The sequence below is a fragment of the Balaenoptera acutorostrata genome, chromosome 8 (genome assembly GCF_949987535.1).
Source record: "Balaenoptera acutorostrata chromosome 8, mBalAcu1.1, whole genome shotgun sequence".
Classification (NCBI taxonomy): Eukaryota; Metazoa; Chordata; class Mammalia; order Artiodactyla; family Balaenopteridae; genus Balaenoptera; species Balaenoptera acutorostrata.
Genome location: NC_080071.1, coordinates 66,301,968 through 66,318,401, shown reverse-complemented (window position 1 = coordinate 66,318,401; position 16,434 = coordinate 66,301,968). Strand labels below are relative to the sequence as shown.

The 16,434-nt window shown below is 41.9% G+C and overlaps 1 protein-coding gene across 8 annotated transcripts in view; it reads left to right on the top strand.

Annotated features, from left to right (window-relative positions):
* The window catches only part of PLEKHM3 (pleckstrin homology domain containing M3), a 189,953-nt gene that overhangs the window by 44,551 nt on the left and 128,968 nt on the right, over positions 1–16,434 (top strand). For all 8 annotated transcript variants that reach the window (XM_007187812.3, XM_028167955.2, XM_007187813.3 and 5 more), the window contains one exon: positions 420–1,355. In XM_007187812.3, coding sequence (XP_007187874.2) covers positions 420–1,355 — 936 coding nt within the window. The remainder of the gene's footprint in view (positions 1–419; positions 1,356–16,434) is intronic.

The following is a 16,434-nucleotide window of genomic DNA, read 5'->3' as shown; positions in this document are numbered from 1 at the left end:
GCAGTGCACTTCATGCTGTGGTCTTTCCATTGGCCCTTCCTGGCTTTACCTACCTAAAGAAAGATGAGTATTAGCAGGGAGTTAGGTCAGGTGGCAGGAGGAACATTCTGTCTCTCGTATTTGGTACTCTGTAGAACGTTATCTAGAAAACAAGAAATCCTGGCAAAGCGCAGTTGTTTCATGGGCCCACATGGCATGGTCCCAGTCATTCGGTGTTTCTGTCTTCCGAACAGACTTCTGCATGCCACGTTGACCATGAACCCCCAACACCCCCCTCCCCAGTACTTACTCTTGAGCCAGAAGCATGTCAACCCCTGATCTGTTTGGTTTCTGGCACCCGCCTTTTCATCTCATTCAGTTCATTCAAATTAATGGATTAATATGTTGCTTCTTTTTATTTTTTTTCCCTTTCTTTCTAGAACACAAGCAGGCATTTCCAAACATCCTGAAAAAGGGTTACCTGGAGATTCGGAAGGACCATGACAGTTACTGGCAAAGCTGTTACGCAGAACTCTCCCCGTACAGCTTATACTTCTACAGCCTCGACCGCAGCGGGAATCAAAACCTCTACGCCACGTACCAGCTGTCACACTTCCAGAGCATATCTGTTCTGGGCAACCTCGAGGCCAGGCTGGTGGATACTGTTCTGTATGACAACACGCAGCTGCAGCTGAAGGCAGAGTCGCCATGGGAGGCTTTGGACTGGGGGCAGAAGCTTTGGGAAGGTGTGCACGCCGCCGCGCCTGCTTACGGGGGACGGCCAGGGGAGCTGGCTGACTCACCGGGGCTCGGTCATCATGTCGACTGTGCACAGAATCGTTGCTTGCAGAAGAAGTCCAGCGAGCTGCTCGTGCCATCCCCTGTCTTGGATAGCCCCAAAGAGTACCAAAACATCCTCAAATCGGGGACGCTGTACAGGCTGACCATCCAAAACAACTGGAAGGCATTTACATTTGTCCTGAGCAGGGCCTACCTGATGGCTTTTCAGCCCGGCAAGCTGGACGAGGATCCCCTGCTGAGCTACAATGTGGATGTGTGTCTGGCCGTCCAGATGGACACCCTGGATGACTGTGACTCTTGCTTTCAAGTCATTTTCCCCCAAGATGTCCTCCGCCTCCGTGCTGAGACCCGGCAGAGGGCCCAGGAGTGGATGGAGGCTCTGAAAACAGCTGCCAATGCGGCAAGGAGTTCAGAACAAAACCTGCAGGTCACGCTGAGGACCAAAGCCAAGGATCAGATGGGTGGGCATGAACTCAGGAAGAACAAACGCCAGTCTGTGACCACCAGCTTCCTCAGCATCCTGACGACTTTGTCTTTGGAACGAGGACTCACTGCTCAGAGTTTCAAATGTGCAGGTATGAAACAAATTTTCAGCCTAAAGCTCATTAAAGAACAATCCTGAATCCCACAATTGGAATTCCCTTTAAAAATCCCCTCAAGAGACCAGTCCTAGCTAGCTACCTCTTGTTTAGAAGGCATCTCTCCTTTAAGGAGTTTGCTATATTTTTTTTTTTAATTTTTTTTTAAAAATTTTATTTATTTATTTATTTATGGCTGCGTTGGGTCTTCGTTTCTGTGCGAGAGCTTTCTCCAGTTGCGGCGAGCAGGGGCCACTCTTCATCGCGGTGCGCGGGCCTCTCACTGTCGCGGCCTAGGAGTTTGCTATATTAAACCATCTGTCCGTCTTCATGCCATGCTGGTGAAGTAAGTAGAAGCAGCTCTGATCTACCCACTGAATCAGAATGACTTGGCTGAAGCATACCAGGCTAGAATTTAGGCTTCCTGAGTCTGCTGTGATGACATTTCCTCTGCCTTCTTAAATAAAGGTCACTGGGAACGTGGATGTCAGAGATTGTCTCCTAAGAGACATTCAAGCCCAAAGCTGACTACTAGCACTCCTTAGGCGAGGAAAATGTCTGTAGTCAGTAACTGTCATTGATCATGACCTTGTCAAACCCTGTTAAGGTAGAATCCAGAAAGTCAGCCTTGACAGAAAACCTGGAGGTGGCTCAGAGCAGGTCTAAGATGATTCAGCAGATGACCTCTGAGTCACGATGGGCCGGTGCCTCATCCTGGGGAAGCCTGAGGCTACTGGAACTGCTGTGGAGGGTGAGACACAAGGTGGAGGCCAAGGCAGTCATCTGTTAGTTCTTAAAACCCTGTTACTGCTTCTCTCTCCTACTCACCATTCCTCTCACCTTCCCCCAGACAGTAAACCAGAAAGAAGACAACCCGCACTAAACCAAGTCTGTATATCTCCTGTAAATGAAATCAAGTTATTTCAGTAAACCCCACAGTTTGTCACAAGAAATTTACCATGAAGGTAGCTTTAATTGGAAGCCTGATTTGGAAAATTTCAATTCAAGTGTATCAGATTTAAGTATGTTGTTTAGAAATGAACAGGAAATGCGCCACCAGTCAAGACCAAATTTTCAATTTCGTGCTTGTTCCTGCATTGAAAAGCCAAATAGTGGTGGCACAGTGAAACTTTGAATTTAAGTTAGTTATGATGATCGCCTTTACTAGTGAAAAATAATTTACCCAAAGGGGAGATTAAGTAAATCATCCCTGCTTTGTCTGGAGGGCCTCGGTAACTGGGAAGCAGACACTTGCAGGGTGGGATGGGAGAGACCGGCAACCCCGAGCCGATAAAGAAGCCGTACTAGGTGAGGGCCGTATGTGTGCAGGCATGAGTGACCTTGTGTTAAGTCAGCCAGCTACTTTTGGAAAATGCTTTTGAACTAAGGAGATGCTGGCTTTAGCACAGTTTTTAGAAATTATTGACATTTCAGTGTCTTATTATACTAGTGCATATATTATATTTCAAAGTTCAGCCATTCAACAATAATTTATAAGTGCTTACTCTGTGGACACGCTGGAATTATGGTACACTCCTGTGGCTTCAGACTGCTGAGAGCGGCAACAAATCTGCTTTCTTATTGGAATCAGGGAGAACAGCTCAGCTTAATTTTCAAGGTAGAGACCAGAGTATGAATCGGGAAACTTTCTAGTAAAAGAGGCAAGAAAAGCCTCAGGTGTTAGAAAAGATGGTCCCTTTGTGGGCTCCTACTTCACCTTCCTCTCCTAAGTTTGCTTCCTGATGGAGTGTGCCCTGCCCACATTCTGTACCACCTGAGTAGCATTTCTAACACTCAGAGGAAGGAGAGATGCAGGTAGAGGGTACCATTCAGCAGGTCCACCACATCTAGCAGTTGGAGAAATGAAAACAGGAAAAAGGCATAGGAAGATGAGTAGGAGAGACAGGGAGAAGGAAGCTAAGTGGAAAAGAGTAGGAAAAGGATCACATAATGGGCTGGGATAGAACTTGGGGCAGCTGCTTTAGGGTCCATGTTTTAGAATGCTGCCCTTTGCTGTGTGAATCAGGTGCTCACTGAATAGCTGGCTGGAGAAGAGGTTGGGGATGGGTGGTAATGGGGAACCCAGGAGACAGGGGTAATGTAGCCTAAAACTCCTTTGCTGCTCGGCTTTTACCTTCATGCTTTGGTTTGGAGTTCTAATGGGGCACAGGTAGGTTTCTCGTTCGGCATGGGGAGAAGTCAGTCCTAATTTGTACAGTGTGGCTGATTCTCAAGTAGAAACTTTTAATTTCACTTCAGTGCCCCCTCTTCCATCAGAAACTGCTGCGCTCCATTGCTTTATGGTACACGTGGGTTATGGGTAAGCACGCCAGGAATACCGGTTTCCTACCTCAGGTAGGAATACTTCATCTCCTGTAGGGGGCAGAGTCTCAAAAGAAAAATATCAAAACTTGGTAAGCAAACCTCTGAATGTTTTCTAAATTATCTGGGAGGCTGTTTATTATATCAAAGATTATTATAGCAGATGGAACTTTAAAAATTGATTTATGTTTCTCACAAACACAGGTAATCTAAACCAGCTGTTTATTCATTTAGTACTTGTATCCCCTAACTTTTCATCCTCCTAAAAACACACATTCAGTGAAAAATCTGATTGTATAGCATGTTTACCTCCCAAACTGTCAAAAAGTCCAGTAAATCGTTTTTAGTTGAATCTTGGCTTTATCATTTCAGGGAGAAGCTAATTCACAGTATTTCATGGTTTAAGTGAGCCTCTTTAGACTACAAGTATTTATGTCCACTTAGTCCCTCCCCCTTTAAATATTTTTGATGAATAAACTTAAAAAGTGGAAGATTGCACTGAGCAGCTCTTTATCATGATGTCATTCAGTTGCTATTTGGGGGAGCCACAAATGTTGGCTTTTAAATCTACAAAATAGTGCAGTTGGCCTCACTTCACTAAATTCTTTCTGTAGGTGAAGAATTTTCTATATCCTTTTCTGAAACTTAAAGAGCCCTTGCAGAGAAAATGGACTCTGACCATCCCCAAATGCCTGAGGTTACGGTTTTAAAAATACATGCTTGTGCATAACTGTGTATTTCTTAACACGTGCTTGAACTTTTTATAGTTGTATTTGATTATGTGTGGTTTGTTCCATGGCTTCCTCTCCAGATCCATGGCTGCCCTGTATTAGGAAACCCAGCTACAGTGGTCTTCTTGCTGTTATGGAACCTACCTTGGTCATTCATGCCTCCAGGGCCTTTATATTTGCTGCTCCTTATTCCTGAGAACATGCCTTTGAAAATTAAGTTCTTCCATTCATTCTACCGTTTATTGTGGGCCGAGTTTCTGACCACATGCCCCAAACTCAGGTGCACCTACCTGGACGAGTCAGTGCTGCGAGAAAGCAGACGTGGTCCCTGTCCCTGCCTTCATGGAACTTGCAGTCCCCTGGGGAAAACAGACGTTAATCAGATACTCACATCACCAATGCCAAATGGCAGCTGTGAGCAGGGCTGCGGAAGTTAGGCCCACAGGTCAGATGAGAGAGCTGTCAGCGGTGGTACCATGTGGAACTCTGTGAAATTGCAGACAGTCATTTTTGACCTACAAAAAAAAGGGCAGTTTGATAAGGTTGAACTTCATGTTTGACCCTGAAGTCCCAGAACGTTCCTGAGCAGAGGAGCATGTGAGGAAAGTGGTGTTTAAGAACAATTAATTTGCTGGTGCTTTAGTACAGCTTTACAGAAACACATCGGTAGCAGAAAATGAGGAATGCTTCTTTAATGAAGTCACTGGTTGGGATTCAAAATTATGTTTAGCAATGGGGCATCTGTAGTGTTAAAATATTAATGCTAAAACAAATGACTGTGCAGCTTATTAAAATATTTATGGGGTATGTACTTGTAAGTGGTTCTAAATGAGGTTGTTCACAGAATGCTGTATAAATTCAATTATAAGGCAGTAGCCCGGTTTTCTTCTGGAATTAGACATGTGTACATATCTATTTCCCCTCAATAGATGCATGGTTTTCTTGGCACTAATACATACAGATTTTTTCCTCTAATTTCCCAACAAAAAGAAACCTAGCAATTGAGTATTATGATAAAAGGGCCCAGGACCTTTTTTTATAGATGCTACAAGAGATGCAAAGCTCCGGTCTTGAAGAGTCTTACTGCTTTGTGATCTGAAGGTGAAATCGGACAGCCCACTGTGGGGCAGTGTTCCTGATTCTGAACTGAAATTGAAATGTTAACGGAAGAGACAGCAAGAAAACAGTGAGCTGAGGGGATCCCCTCCACCATTTCACACTGTCAGTTTTTATGGTTTTACTCCTTTGGCTGCTGTTTAACCTCTTGGGACTGCTGTTGGTAATTACATCTCTCTGGCATTCAGAGCATTTTGCTTTCCTTTTTTTCCCCCCAGCCCTTGGGAGGGGTAAGCCCAAGGTGGGGGGGGGAGAGTTTTGCTGTGAATTCTTCAGCCATTTAGTGCAAATTCCTGTAATTACCGGCATTGTGTCCTCTCTGAATGGCACATAATACAGCAGAAGCCATTCCTAATTGAGACCTTACAGGAGGTACAAATCCTCTCTTTGTTCAGCCTGACAAATTAGTGCCAGAAAGTGGCAGGGTCCGAGTGGGAATCAAAGGCAAGAAACACAAAGATGGAACTTAAGGCTACAGTAATAACCCTCTCTTGTCCTGAAGGGAGAAAAGGAATGACCAATGAAAAATGAAGTTTTTTTTTGTTATAAATTCCCTTGACATGACAGCACCTTGGGGCTGCTCTATTTATTTAGCAAAAGTGATTAAATAGTAATACAACAGGACTGCCCATTGTTTCCACGGGTGCCCCCCACCTCACAGACCCCTGCTGCCTCGGCTAATTGATTGACAATGAACCTCTGATAAAGAAGTATGTTGTTAGGACCTGAGGTGGGGGGAGCCTTTTTTCCCTCTCTTTGTGTGTCTGAGTGAGTGAGTGTGAGTGTGTGTGTGTGTGTGTCTGAGTGTGAGTGTGTGTGTGTCTGAGTGTGAGTGTGTGTGAGATTTCCTTTTTGCTTGCATTGCACTCCAGTTTTTCTTTGCCCCGCCCCTTCTCTCCCCTTCTTCTCTCCCCTTGCTTCCCGCCACCCCTGCACCCCAAGCTTCTCAGCAGTTGCTCCCAGCCGACATTCACAAGCAGGTAGTGAGGAATGAGGATCGTAGTGCAGGCTTTTGACAAATTTATCTTTGGAGCAAATTTCCTCCTCTCCCCCTGGTCCATTGAAGGCAGAACAGCAGTGTGAGAAGAGAGAAAAGGGGAAGGGGGCTGATTATTGGTGCTTTAAGGTCAGAAAAGTGTTCTTGTTTTTGTTTTTTTAGTTTCTCATTTGTGGGAACGGATGTCTGAAGCTAGTCTTTCAACTAAGAAGCTGTGCACTAATAACATTTACATGTGTGTGTGTTTTGGAGGTGTTGTGGAATAAGAAATAAAAATTTGAATTATCTAATCTCCCCTCAGTTCCTGAGAAGCCAAGATGGATTATTTTAAGATAGAACCTGGCTGCTTGTGGTGTAACTCAGCACCCCAAGATTGCTGTAAATTGTGGGAAGATGACCAAAGGCCTCTAGGCAGATAATTAATAACCCCTGGTTATATATGCCCAACTAGCTAAGCTGAAGCTAAATCCCTAATTTAACTCTGTTACAGCTGCAAAAACAAATCATTTCAAGCCCCTATGAAAGCAAAATATATTAAACAAACAGTATCGACCTTGTTAATACCACATGGCATTTCATGTGATAAATGAGGGCGTCTTTCTGGCAAAGGCCTGTTTTATGACATCGTTTAGACATAAAGGATACCTTTACCCTGGTAATATAAGCATCCCTGATAGAAAGTATGGAGTGGTTAATTATTCATTAAATAGCTGCCAGTCTGGAAGTAAGCAATATTTCTGAGTTGGGCATAGTTAGTTACTTATTGGCCTCAGAGTAAATCATGCAGAATGGCAATTCTTAAGAAAAAGAGAAATTGAATTTGGGAACTAATTATGCATGTGAGTCTAGGTAAAGAAAGGTCTGTAGGTTTTCAAGTGCCAAGAAGGAAAGTTATACAACTTATAACTCATGCTCCTGAAAAAGCAAATTCTAGCATAGCCAAAAATCTGTTTTGATTCCCGTGTGAAAAATTAGGGTATCCTTTAGTAGATTTCCTTAGATCTCCTAAGGAAATGAGAGACAGAAATAAAAAGACATTGACTTTCCATGATATCTTCAATTCCTATCTTTACTACTATTTTCAAATTTGCCTCCCACTTATTAGGGACAGTGATACAGTGAAGATTTATTTGACTTAAGGAATAGGCAGGTAGCCAATTGGAGGAGAAAAAAACAATTAAGGAAGACTCAGCTATGCCCCTCAAAACATATAAATAGCTTGGATAAATGAGAATTGTTTAGTCCATTGTTGCCTTCTCACTTTGTATTGTCTAAGTTATTTTGTTTTTGAGTGTATTTGATTGTTATCTCCCAGAGAAGTAATCTCTAGTTAGTTAGTTTTTTGTGCATGCTGGAGGGCTAAGTTTTATTTCCCCAACCTTGAATATGACCATGGAGGGGTTGCTGACAGTAAAATCCTTAAGTGGAGTTTTAGTGGAGGGTTTATTTCAACAAGCATTTATTAAACCCTTCATGTACACCACACACATGCTCTACCGGGCACCTCAGGATATCTAAGTGGGAGTGAGGTGCAGGCTGTGCTCTTCAAAGACATCTAGAATAACTACCCCCAAAAAAGGGTATGGGGGGGACTGAGAGACAAAGGGGTCAGGCATCATGGCCACTGGTTTGGAGACCCATACATCCATGTCTGAGTTCATGTCAGAGAATCCCTGTTGTAGAGAACTTGAAAGCTCAAGTGCTAAAGGGTGTCTCTCCTCACTTCCGCATTTTAAACTTTATCCTCCTACTTCCTGCAGAATTAATCTCAGGGGAACATCGCCTCAGCTTTTAGTACCATCTGTCAAAGATAAAACTTGAATTTCTGTTATGTGCTCATTAGGTAGTAGGTGCGATGGGAGATATAAGACAAGCATAGGTGTGGCCTGGACCCCCAGGACTTTATAGTCTGGTTGAAAATGCACAAAGGAAAAATGAGGGATTACTAGGCAGTTAAGTCAGATCCATGCTTAGTGTTCAGAAAAGCATTTGGCAAAACCCTCAAGACAGAGAAACTTGGGTTATCAGAGATTTTAGTTACGTCATTTTGTGAATGGTGAATGATTGGCAGCTTTACCCAAGGATTATTGACTAATGGATTCCTTTCAGCCTAGAATGTTGTCAGTAAAGGTCATGATAACAATGAGAAGCAGCATACTTTAGTAATTAGAGCGAGGACTCTGGAATCAGACTGGCTAAGTTTCTAGATCTGCTACTCACTAACTCTGTGACTCTGGGTAAGTTACTTAACCTCTCTGTACCTCCATTTAAAAATCTCAGATGTGAGAAAATAATCACATCTACCCCAGAAGTTTGTAGTAAGAATGAAATGGGTTAAAAGGGCTTGGAACAGCGCCTGGCACATGGTAAGTGCTATTATATAAGGATTAGCTATTTTTATTATTTGCCCACATAAGACAATAATTACCTGGATAAAAATATCATAGGCATACTTATCAAATTTGCAGCTATCTCAAAACTAGGTTGGACAGCTAGTATGTTGAATGAGAGAATCGAGATTCTGAAACAAGCTAGAGGAATGGACCAAACAAGGTGAAATTTAGTAGGGATTAATAGATAGGACTATACTTATATTCAGAAAGTTAAAGGCAAATATAGAAGGTAGGTTCTTCTGGTCTCTTGCTCATGTGGGCATGCAGATGAAGCCATGGGGAAGCCAGCATTTGTGCTGTTGTGGCTACACCAAATGCGTTCACAAAGCAGGTCCAGAAAGAAGAGAACGCATCCTCACTGTGGCCAGACCACACCTGGAGATTTCAGTTATGGATGCTGCTCTGGAAGAACGAACAACCACATCTATTGACACCTGAGAGGATAGTGACAGGACTAAAAACCATGCCACACAAATGTCACCTGGAATAGGGAGGACACAAGTCGTCTCCACATTATTTGAAGGCTGCCATTTAGAAGAGAAAATAGACTTACTTTGGGTAATTCCACTGGATCAAAGTAACAGAAATGCCCAGAGTAGAATGGATTTTCCCTTATTGAAGAGGGTTTGATGGCCATGGGTGAAAATGAGTAGAGTGGCAAGAGCCCTGGCCAATGAGACCAGAAGAACCTCAAGGCCAGTCACCTAACTTGTCTGAGCTACGTGTTCTCCTCTGCAGGATGAAGAGATTTATTAATTCAGCCCTTCTGCAAATATTTATTGAAGTTCTACTATGTTCTAAGCACTATGCTTGATGTTTAGTGAACAAGATAATCCCACTATGTGTCCTCACAGAACTTGAAAATTGGAAGCCAATTAAATAAGTAACTATAGCACATGAAGGTCTTTGAGTTTCCTTCCAACACTTCCATTTGTCTGGGATATTTTAGAGGGGATGGTTTTGCTCTGTATGGTCCCTTTTTTATTTCTCATTCTGTGATTCTTTGAATGTCTATAGAAGATTAGGGGAAATTAGATTAATGTGGTCCTCCATTTAAATCTCATTTAATAAGTAATACCTTTTTCCTGTGGGTAAGACAATTTAAAACATTAGAAATATCACTTGACTAAGAGGACAGGAGATGAGAATTTTTTTTTTTATTGACTCTGATGTTTGGCATTGGATAAACTACTTTTTTGCAGTCTAAGTTTCTAGGTCCAGGAAATTCATTTTAAATAAAAATAAATGTATATGAAGAATGTGAATACACACTGAAATAGTACCATGACTACGGAAGAAGAAAAATGTTATATAATTTGGGTTTTGAACTATTTCACATCCTAAAATTCAGAGAGATTTGATCACTTTATATAAGTAGGCCGTTTGATTTTATAGGATATAAATTTGCTTTTTTGATTTATTCCTGGTATTCTCATCATAGAAGTCACATGTTGGTCTTTGATATGTTTCAGAAGAATAAAATCATTTTGAATTTCAGAAGATAGGGATCTTTTGATAGACCTTCCTGAACTTCATAGGCCATAGCTGTGCTATCTTTTTTTTTTTTTTTTTTTTAAAGCTGTTCATTTCTCCTAGTCTTTGTTGCTATACTTTGGTCTGGAAAGTTCTTGTCCCTTTTTGTAGCTTCCTTTATGGTTAACATTGTTCTCATCATGTGTTCATTTCCGGCTAAACTTCTAAAGTAAGTGTTAATATACTATTGGATTCTATGTTGAGTTAAAAGTTTCTATTTACTGACCTTTCATTAGGAGGGAAATTGGTCTTGGTGTGGTTTTAGGACAGACTGGGGTAGGTTCTCTTAATTTCTAGCTAAGTTCCTTGAAAAACTAAGCTTTTCATGAAGTCCTAAGAGTAAGAACTACTGGAGAGGTTTTCTAAAATCCATTATACTGCCTAAAAGTAGAAACATACTTAAGTGAAAAACTTGCCGTTTTAAAAATACATCCCTAGATAAGGAAATCTGGTAATATCCTAATACCAACTTATTTCTTGCGTTAATATTTTCATCTAGTCATTCATTCATTCATTCAACAGACATGGGCCACATACAGTCCCAGAAATTGAGGCATGGGGATAAACTAAAGTTCATTTTAGCCGAAGAAAATATGACTGTAGACAAGACTTTATACCTTGAAATATGCTAATATAGAAAATGTTTTAATTAAATTATATTAATAAAAAACAACATGAAACTCCTTTACATGTTTCAGATGAAAAGTGGAGCAGGCCTACAAAGCATTGTGCCCTGAGATCAGGGGTGACAGCCAGTGTTTGGGTACAGTTTTGTACTGTGCTTTGTTGAAGACTTGTAGGTGTGAAAAATCCTTTATACCCTTAAAGACTTATTTCCAAGCCTTCCTTGACCACTCTTACCAAACCCCACTCTAATTCCCCAGGTAAATTTGAGCATTCCTCCTGCTTGACTACACCCACCTCCACTGTCTTGGACCCATGGTCCTATGACTTGTGTCTCACTTTTTTGAGGGCAGGACCCCAGCTCCTCTCAGACTGTGGTTGGAGCACCATGTGCATCGTGAATCATGAGCTTGATGTGGGGAGCCTTGGTTGGACCCTTTCCTAGACCTGTTGAAGTCAGGATCTCTAGGATCAGGCCTAGAGATTTTACAAACTTTCCAGTTGATTTGCACACATACACAGTTTGAGAAACCACCAGCCTAGCCCATAGAATGTTCTTAGTGAATGGATCAAGTCATATTTCAGTTTTCTCTAGGTTATATAAGCTCATTTCCTTTAACTGTTTCTTCTACATATATTCAACATTTTAACCATTTAGTATCAACCTGCTGATAAGCCCTAGGGTTCCATAGCCTCATTATATTCTGGAAACTACAATGATGTTCTCTTAGGGTTCTACCCAGTGGTGAATACAAATGAAGGAAGTGATTAGCTCAAGTCCTTGACCCACATTTTGGCTTCTTTTTTTAAGACATCCTAATGATATGTTTTTATTTTATACTTGATAAGCATATTTAGTATTTGAATTTTGAAAATAGCTTTTACCTCCCTCACCTTCTTTGCTCCCAGCCTGGTCATCTTTCACATAGGTGACTACAGTGGCCTCCTAACCAGGCTTCCTGCTTCCATTCTAACCTTTTCTAAATCTTGTCGTAACTACAGTGAGTATGACCTTATTAAAATTCAGATTGACCCTGGTAGACCTTTCTTTACCATTTTTCAGTAGCTTCCCGCTTCTTTTGACATGAAGACCAGCATTTTTACAATGACCCCTCCCCCATGATTTGGCCTCTGCCCACCTCCTAACCTTCAACTCTTGCCCTCTTATCACTCTCTCCCACACTGAGTTCCAGCCACACTGACTTCACTCTGTTCCTCAAATGTACCACTTCCTTCCCACTTGCCTCAGAGCCTCTCCATGTGCAGTTGCCTCTCCCTGGAATCTTGCCACCCTCACCACTACCCCCAATGCATTCTTCAGGTCACTACTTAAATATTCCTTTCTCAAGAACACCCTCTCCAACCAACCCTTCAGACTAACTTAGGACCTTTTTAGTTCCCTCTGCTATCATGCTGATCTAATACCTCCAGAAGAGTTTCAGAAAGCAAAACTTGAATTTGCTGGGCATCAGCAACTATTTGCATAGCATTTACATTCTATTAGAGATTGTAAGTAATCTAGAGATGATTTAAAGTATATGGGAGGCAGCGTGTAGGTTATATGCAAATACTACACCCTTTTATATAAGGGACTTGAACATTTGTGGATTTTGTTATCCACAGGGGGATCCTGGAACCAACACCTCATGGATACTAAGGAATGACTGTATTATTACAACTTTGTTAGAAAGGATACAAATAAGGAACAGCCAAATGAAGAGACTCGGAGGGCAAGGTCTGGGAGGGCTCCAAACACAGAACTTCTGTGCCCTCTCCCTGTGGAATTAGGGCACATCTACCCCTCAGCACACCAATGTGTTCATCAACCAGGATGTTCCACAGAGCTTCAGTGTCCAGAGTTTTTATTGGGGTTTCATTATATAGGCACGACTGATTGAATCATTGACTTTGGAATTGAACTCAATCTCCAGCTCCCATTCCCTCCCCCAGAGGTCAGGCAGGCTCATAGTCCCAAGTCTCTAATCCTGTGGTTGATCATTCTGGTGACCACCCCCCATCCTGAAGCTATTTCGTGGTCCACCAGGACTTACTTCATTAGCATTAACTCAACTGTGATCCAAGGGGCTCATGGATAATAAAGATACCTGTGTCACTGAGGAAATTCCAAGGGTTTTAGAAGCTCCCTGCCAGGAACTAGGAAGAAAGACCAGATAATTTTTTATGATACAACAGCTCAGGATATTGAGTGGGCCATTTCCACAGCAAAAATAGAACTTGGATGAAAAGAGGATGTGACATTGTGGTTGCCCCTCAGAGAGTGAGGAAGGTATGGCCTGCTGACCCTGTCCCCTCATTTCTGGTGAGCTCCTGGTGGGTGCCTTCCAGCACTGACTGCATCTGCCAGGGGAGGGGAGGTTTCTGGCGGTATCTTCCTGGATCTCTCTGGAACTCATCAGCTTCAGAAGCAGATAAGAAACTGGCTGGCCTTGGGCTGCCCAGCCTGGCTACAGCCCTCCCAGAGCCCCAGCTCAGGGTGGTGGGGTGATGGACATGTCCAGTGACTTTGTGATTCCTGCTCTCTCACCCAGGTAGGTACCACTCTCATATCTTGGTTTAAAGTAGAGTGTTTCCTTTTTAAATGGCTATAAATAAAAATGATCAACAAAATTAATTTTATGTATTACCTTTAACTGAAAATAATCTAGTTTATGCTATACACAACTTCTAGACATGGGAGCTAGGGTTCCAAAACCAAAGACATGTAGGCTTGTATCAGTTTCCAAAGAGTGAAAAATCACATTCTTTTTTAAATCCAGCTTTATTGAGACATAATTCACAAGTAACATTGTGTAATGTTAAGGTGTACAATGTGATGATCTGATATATGTGTATATTGTGAAATGATTGCCACAAAAAGGTTAGTTAACCTATCCATCACCTCACAGTTACTTTTTTCTTTCTTTCTTTTTTTTTTTTTTTGGTGGTGAGAACTTTTAACATCTGCTCTTTTAGCAACTTTCAAGTATACAGTACAGTATTATCAACTATAGTCATCATCATTCTAACCAGGTCTGTCCTGGTATGCCAAAGGTTGTGTCTTGTCCATATTTTTTTCAGTAATGTAAATAAATCATGTGGGGCTGAACCAAAAGCTTTGCTAAAAATCACTTTCCCCCTTAAATCACCAGGCCCATACCTCTGACACAGAGGATAGACTTAGTTTGAAAGCCTTGGTCTCTTTCTTCCTTTACCAATAAAGATGTTCTTCTCAACCCCCAGAGTTTTAGAGACCAGACAAAATAATAGACACATGATTTGGTGGCTGGGAAGCATCCAGACTCAGTAGGATAAGTAATAAATTAGGAGCACAAGAGCCTGGTCTTCTGTTTACAGCCCTGCTACTGATTTATTTTACAGCCTCAAGCTAGCCTTTTCACAGCCTTGCAGGTCAGCATCTTTGACACTACAACTTGAGGGACGATGAAACTGTCTTGACTATATACAATTCAAATGTTACAAAATGTCAGTTGCACCCAAAGTGCCAAATATTATATATCACTGCATTTTACCCCCAGAAAACATGGGGGGGGAGGTTCTCTCTTCGATGAAGAGAGGTCTTGTTGTGACCTAAAAATGGATGGGAAACCTATAGGAAAATGATATTTCTCATCTGCTGTTAGGATGAAGAATTTTAACTGAGTAAAAGGTGTCCAATAATGTGGGGGATTTCCTGGCTACCCCTTGAGCCCAGCTGTCCTGTATGACCCTCTTCTTAATGATCTTCACCCACCAACAGGCATGCTCTGGTTTCCTGATTACCTCCCTCTTTCCTGCCCACTCCCATCATTGGATCCTGCCTGTCTGAGCCGTCATCCGTATAGAGGCTTTACAGGGTTAATAAATCATGCTTCTTCATTCTGCTTCTAGGGATCAGGAGGATGGGGATCAAGATAGCGCATGCATCGCTCATAGATCACATGTAATATTATATAGTGGACCCTTAAATTAGATAGACTTATTCATGTGGTCACAACTGGAGTCCCTAAGGCCATGTCCTCTTGCCATAGCAGACAGAAAAACTGCTCCCTGCAGGCCAGCTGACGTGCCAAGGTCCTTCTTCTAAACTCCCTGGTCAGATACCTCATTTTTTTATCTGTGAGGAGCGCTGGATAAGCAATGGGGAAAGAAGCTGGGAATATTACTCTAGGAAGTTCCGCTCAAATGGCACATGAAGACAGGGAACAGACGTTTCCTACTTGAAGGTGTTGTGTGCTTTTTTTTTTTTTCCAGTGTCCATAAATAAAAGTTTTATTGGCACACAGCCGCACTCATTCATTTATGTACTGTCTGTGGTTGCTTCTGAGTTGTAGGTGTTTCTTTGTGTCTTGCCTACCAGCTCTAAATATCCTGACACAAGCAACCTGTCTTCTTCAAGTATGAAACATATGGTTAAAAGATCAGCCTTGGTGGCGGTTGCAAACCTGTGTTTTTAGAGAGACAGGAAAAGTTGGAAAGCAGGCCAAAGAAGGCATAAGGGGAAGAGTAGGTAAAGAAAGTAGACTAAGGCAGTGCCTAAATCTTCTAGAACATAAAGGATTTGGTGTGGGGCGAAAATGCCGGAATTCAGCGCGGACTTAAAGGAAGCTGATGAAAGTGATTTTTTTTTTTTACTTTGAGGCCGTTCCTAGTACTATTCGGATCCACTCTCCTGACTTTAATTTTATCAAATTGTTGTCATTACTAAAATAGCTCAAGTAGAAATTACTCTAAGAGATGCTGTCAGGGTTTCTTCGGAGGTTTCAGCAAAGAAGAGGAAAGGTTGTGTTTTAAAGATACTGTCAAGTTCAAAGAGATGAGACTCTCACAAAATAAGGAGAGACAAACAAGCATTGAGAATGGAGAGTAACGTGGAAGAGAAGTCAGAGGGGACCCTGGTGAGACAGTGTGTGTGACAGAAGCTACAGGCCAGACGAGGCTGATGTACGTGGAGCCGTCTGTATACACACTGGAAGGAAACGTAAGGTCCAGAACAGAAAGGAAAGGCAGGTGCTTTTCAAGTAAATCAAAAAGATAATCTGAACTTCCAAGCCAATAAGAGGTTATTGACCTTTCAAAGCAATCATAATAGAGGTGCAACTGGGGAATCACGAAAAGAATTAGTGGTGGTTTAATATAATGTTAAATACCAAGGGAAATCACTGTAGAAAGAACATAATTGGGACACACGATGGATCCTATGTGAGGAAAAAGGGTTCAGAGCAGGGCTGAGATTAGGGTGAGGAGAGTGAGGTGCTCGTTTGGGGCACAGAATTTAAGGGAATGCCAAAAAAAAAAAAACAGAAACAAAACTAAACCCTCAGTAACCAAGATAAATATTATTTTAATGTAATATTATTTAA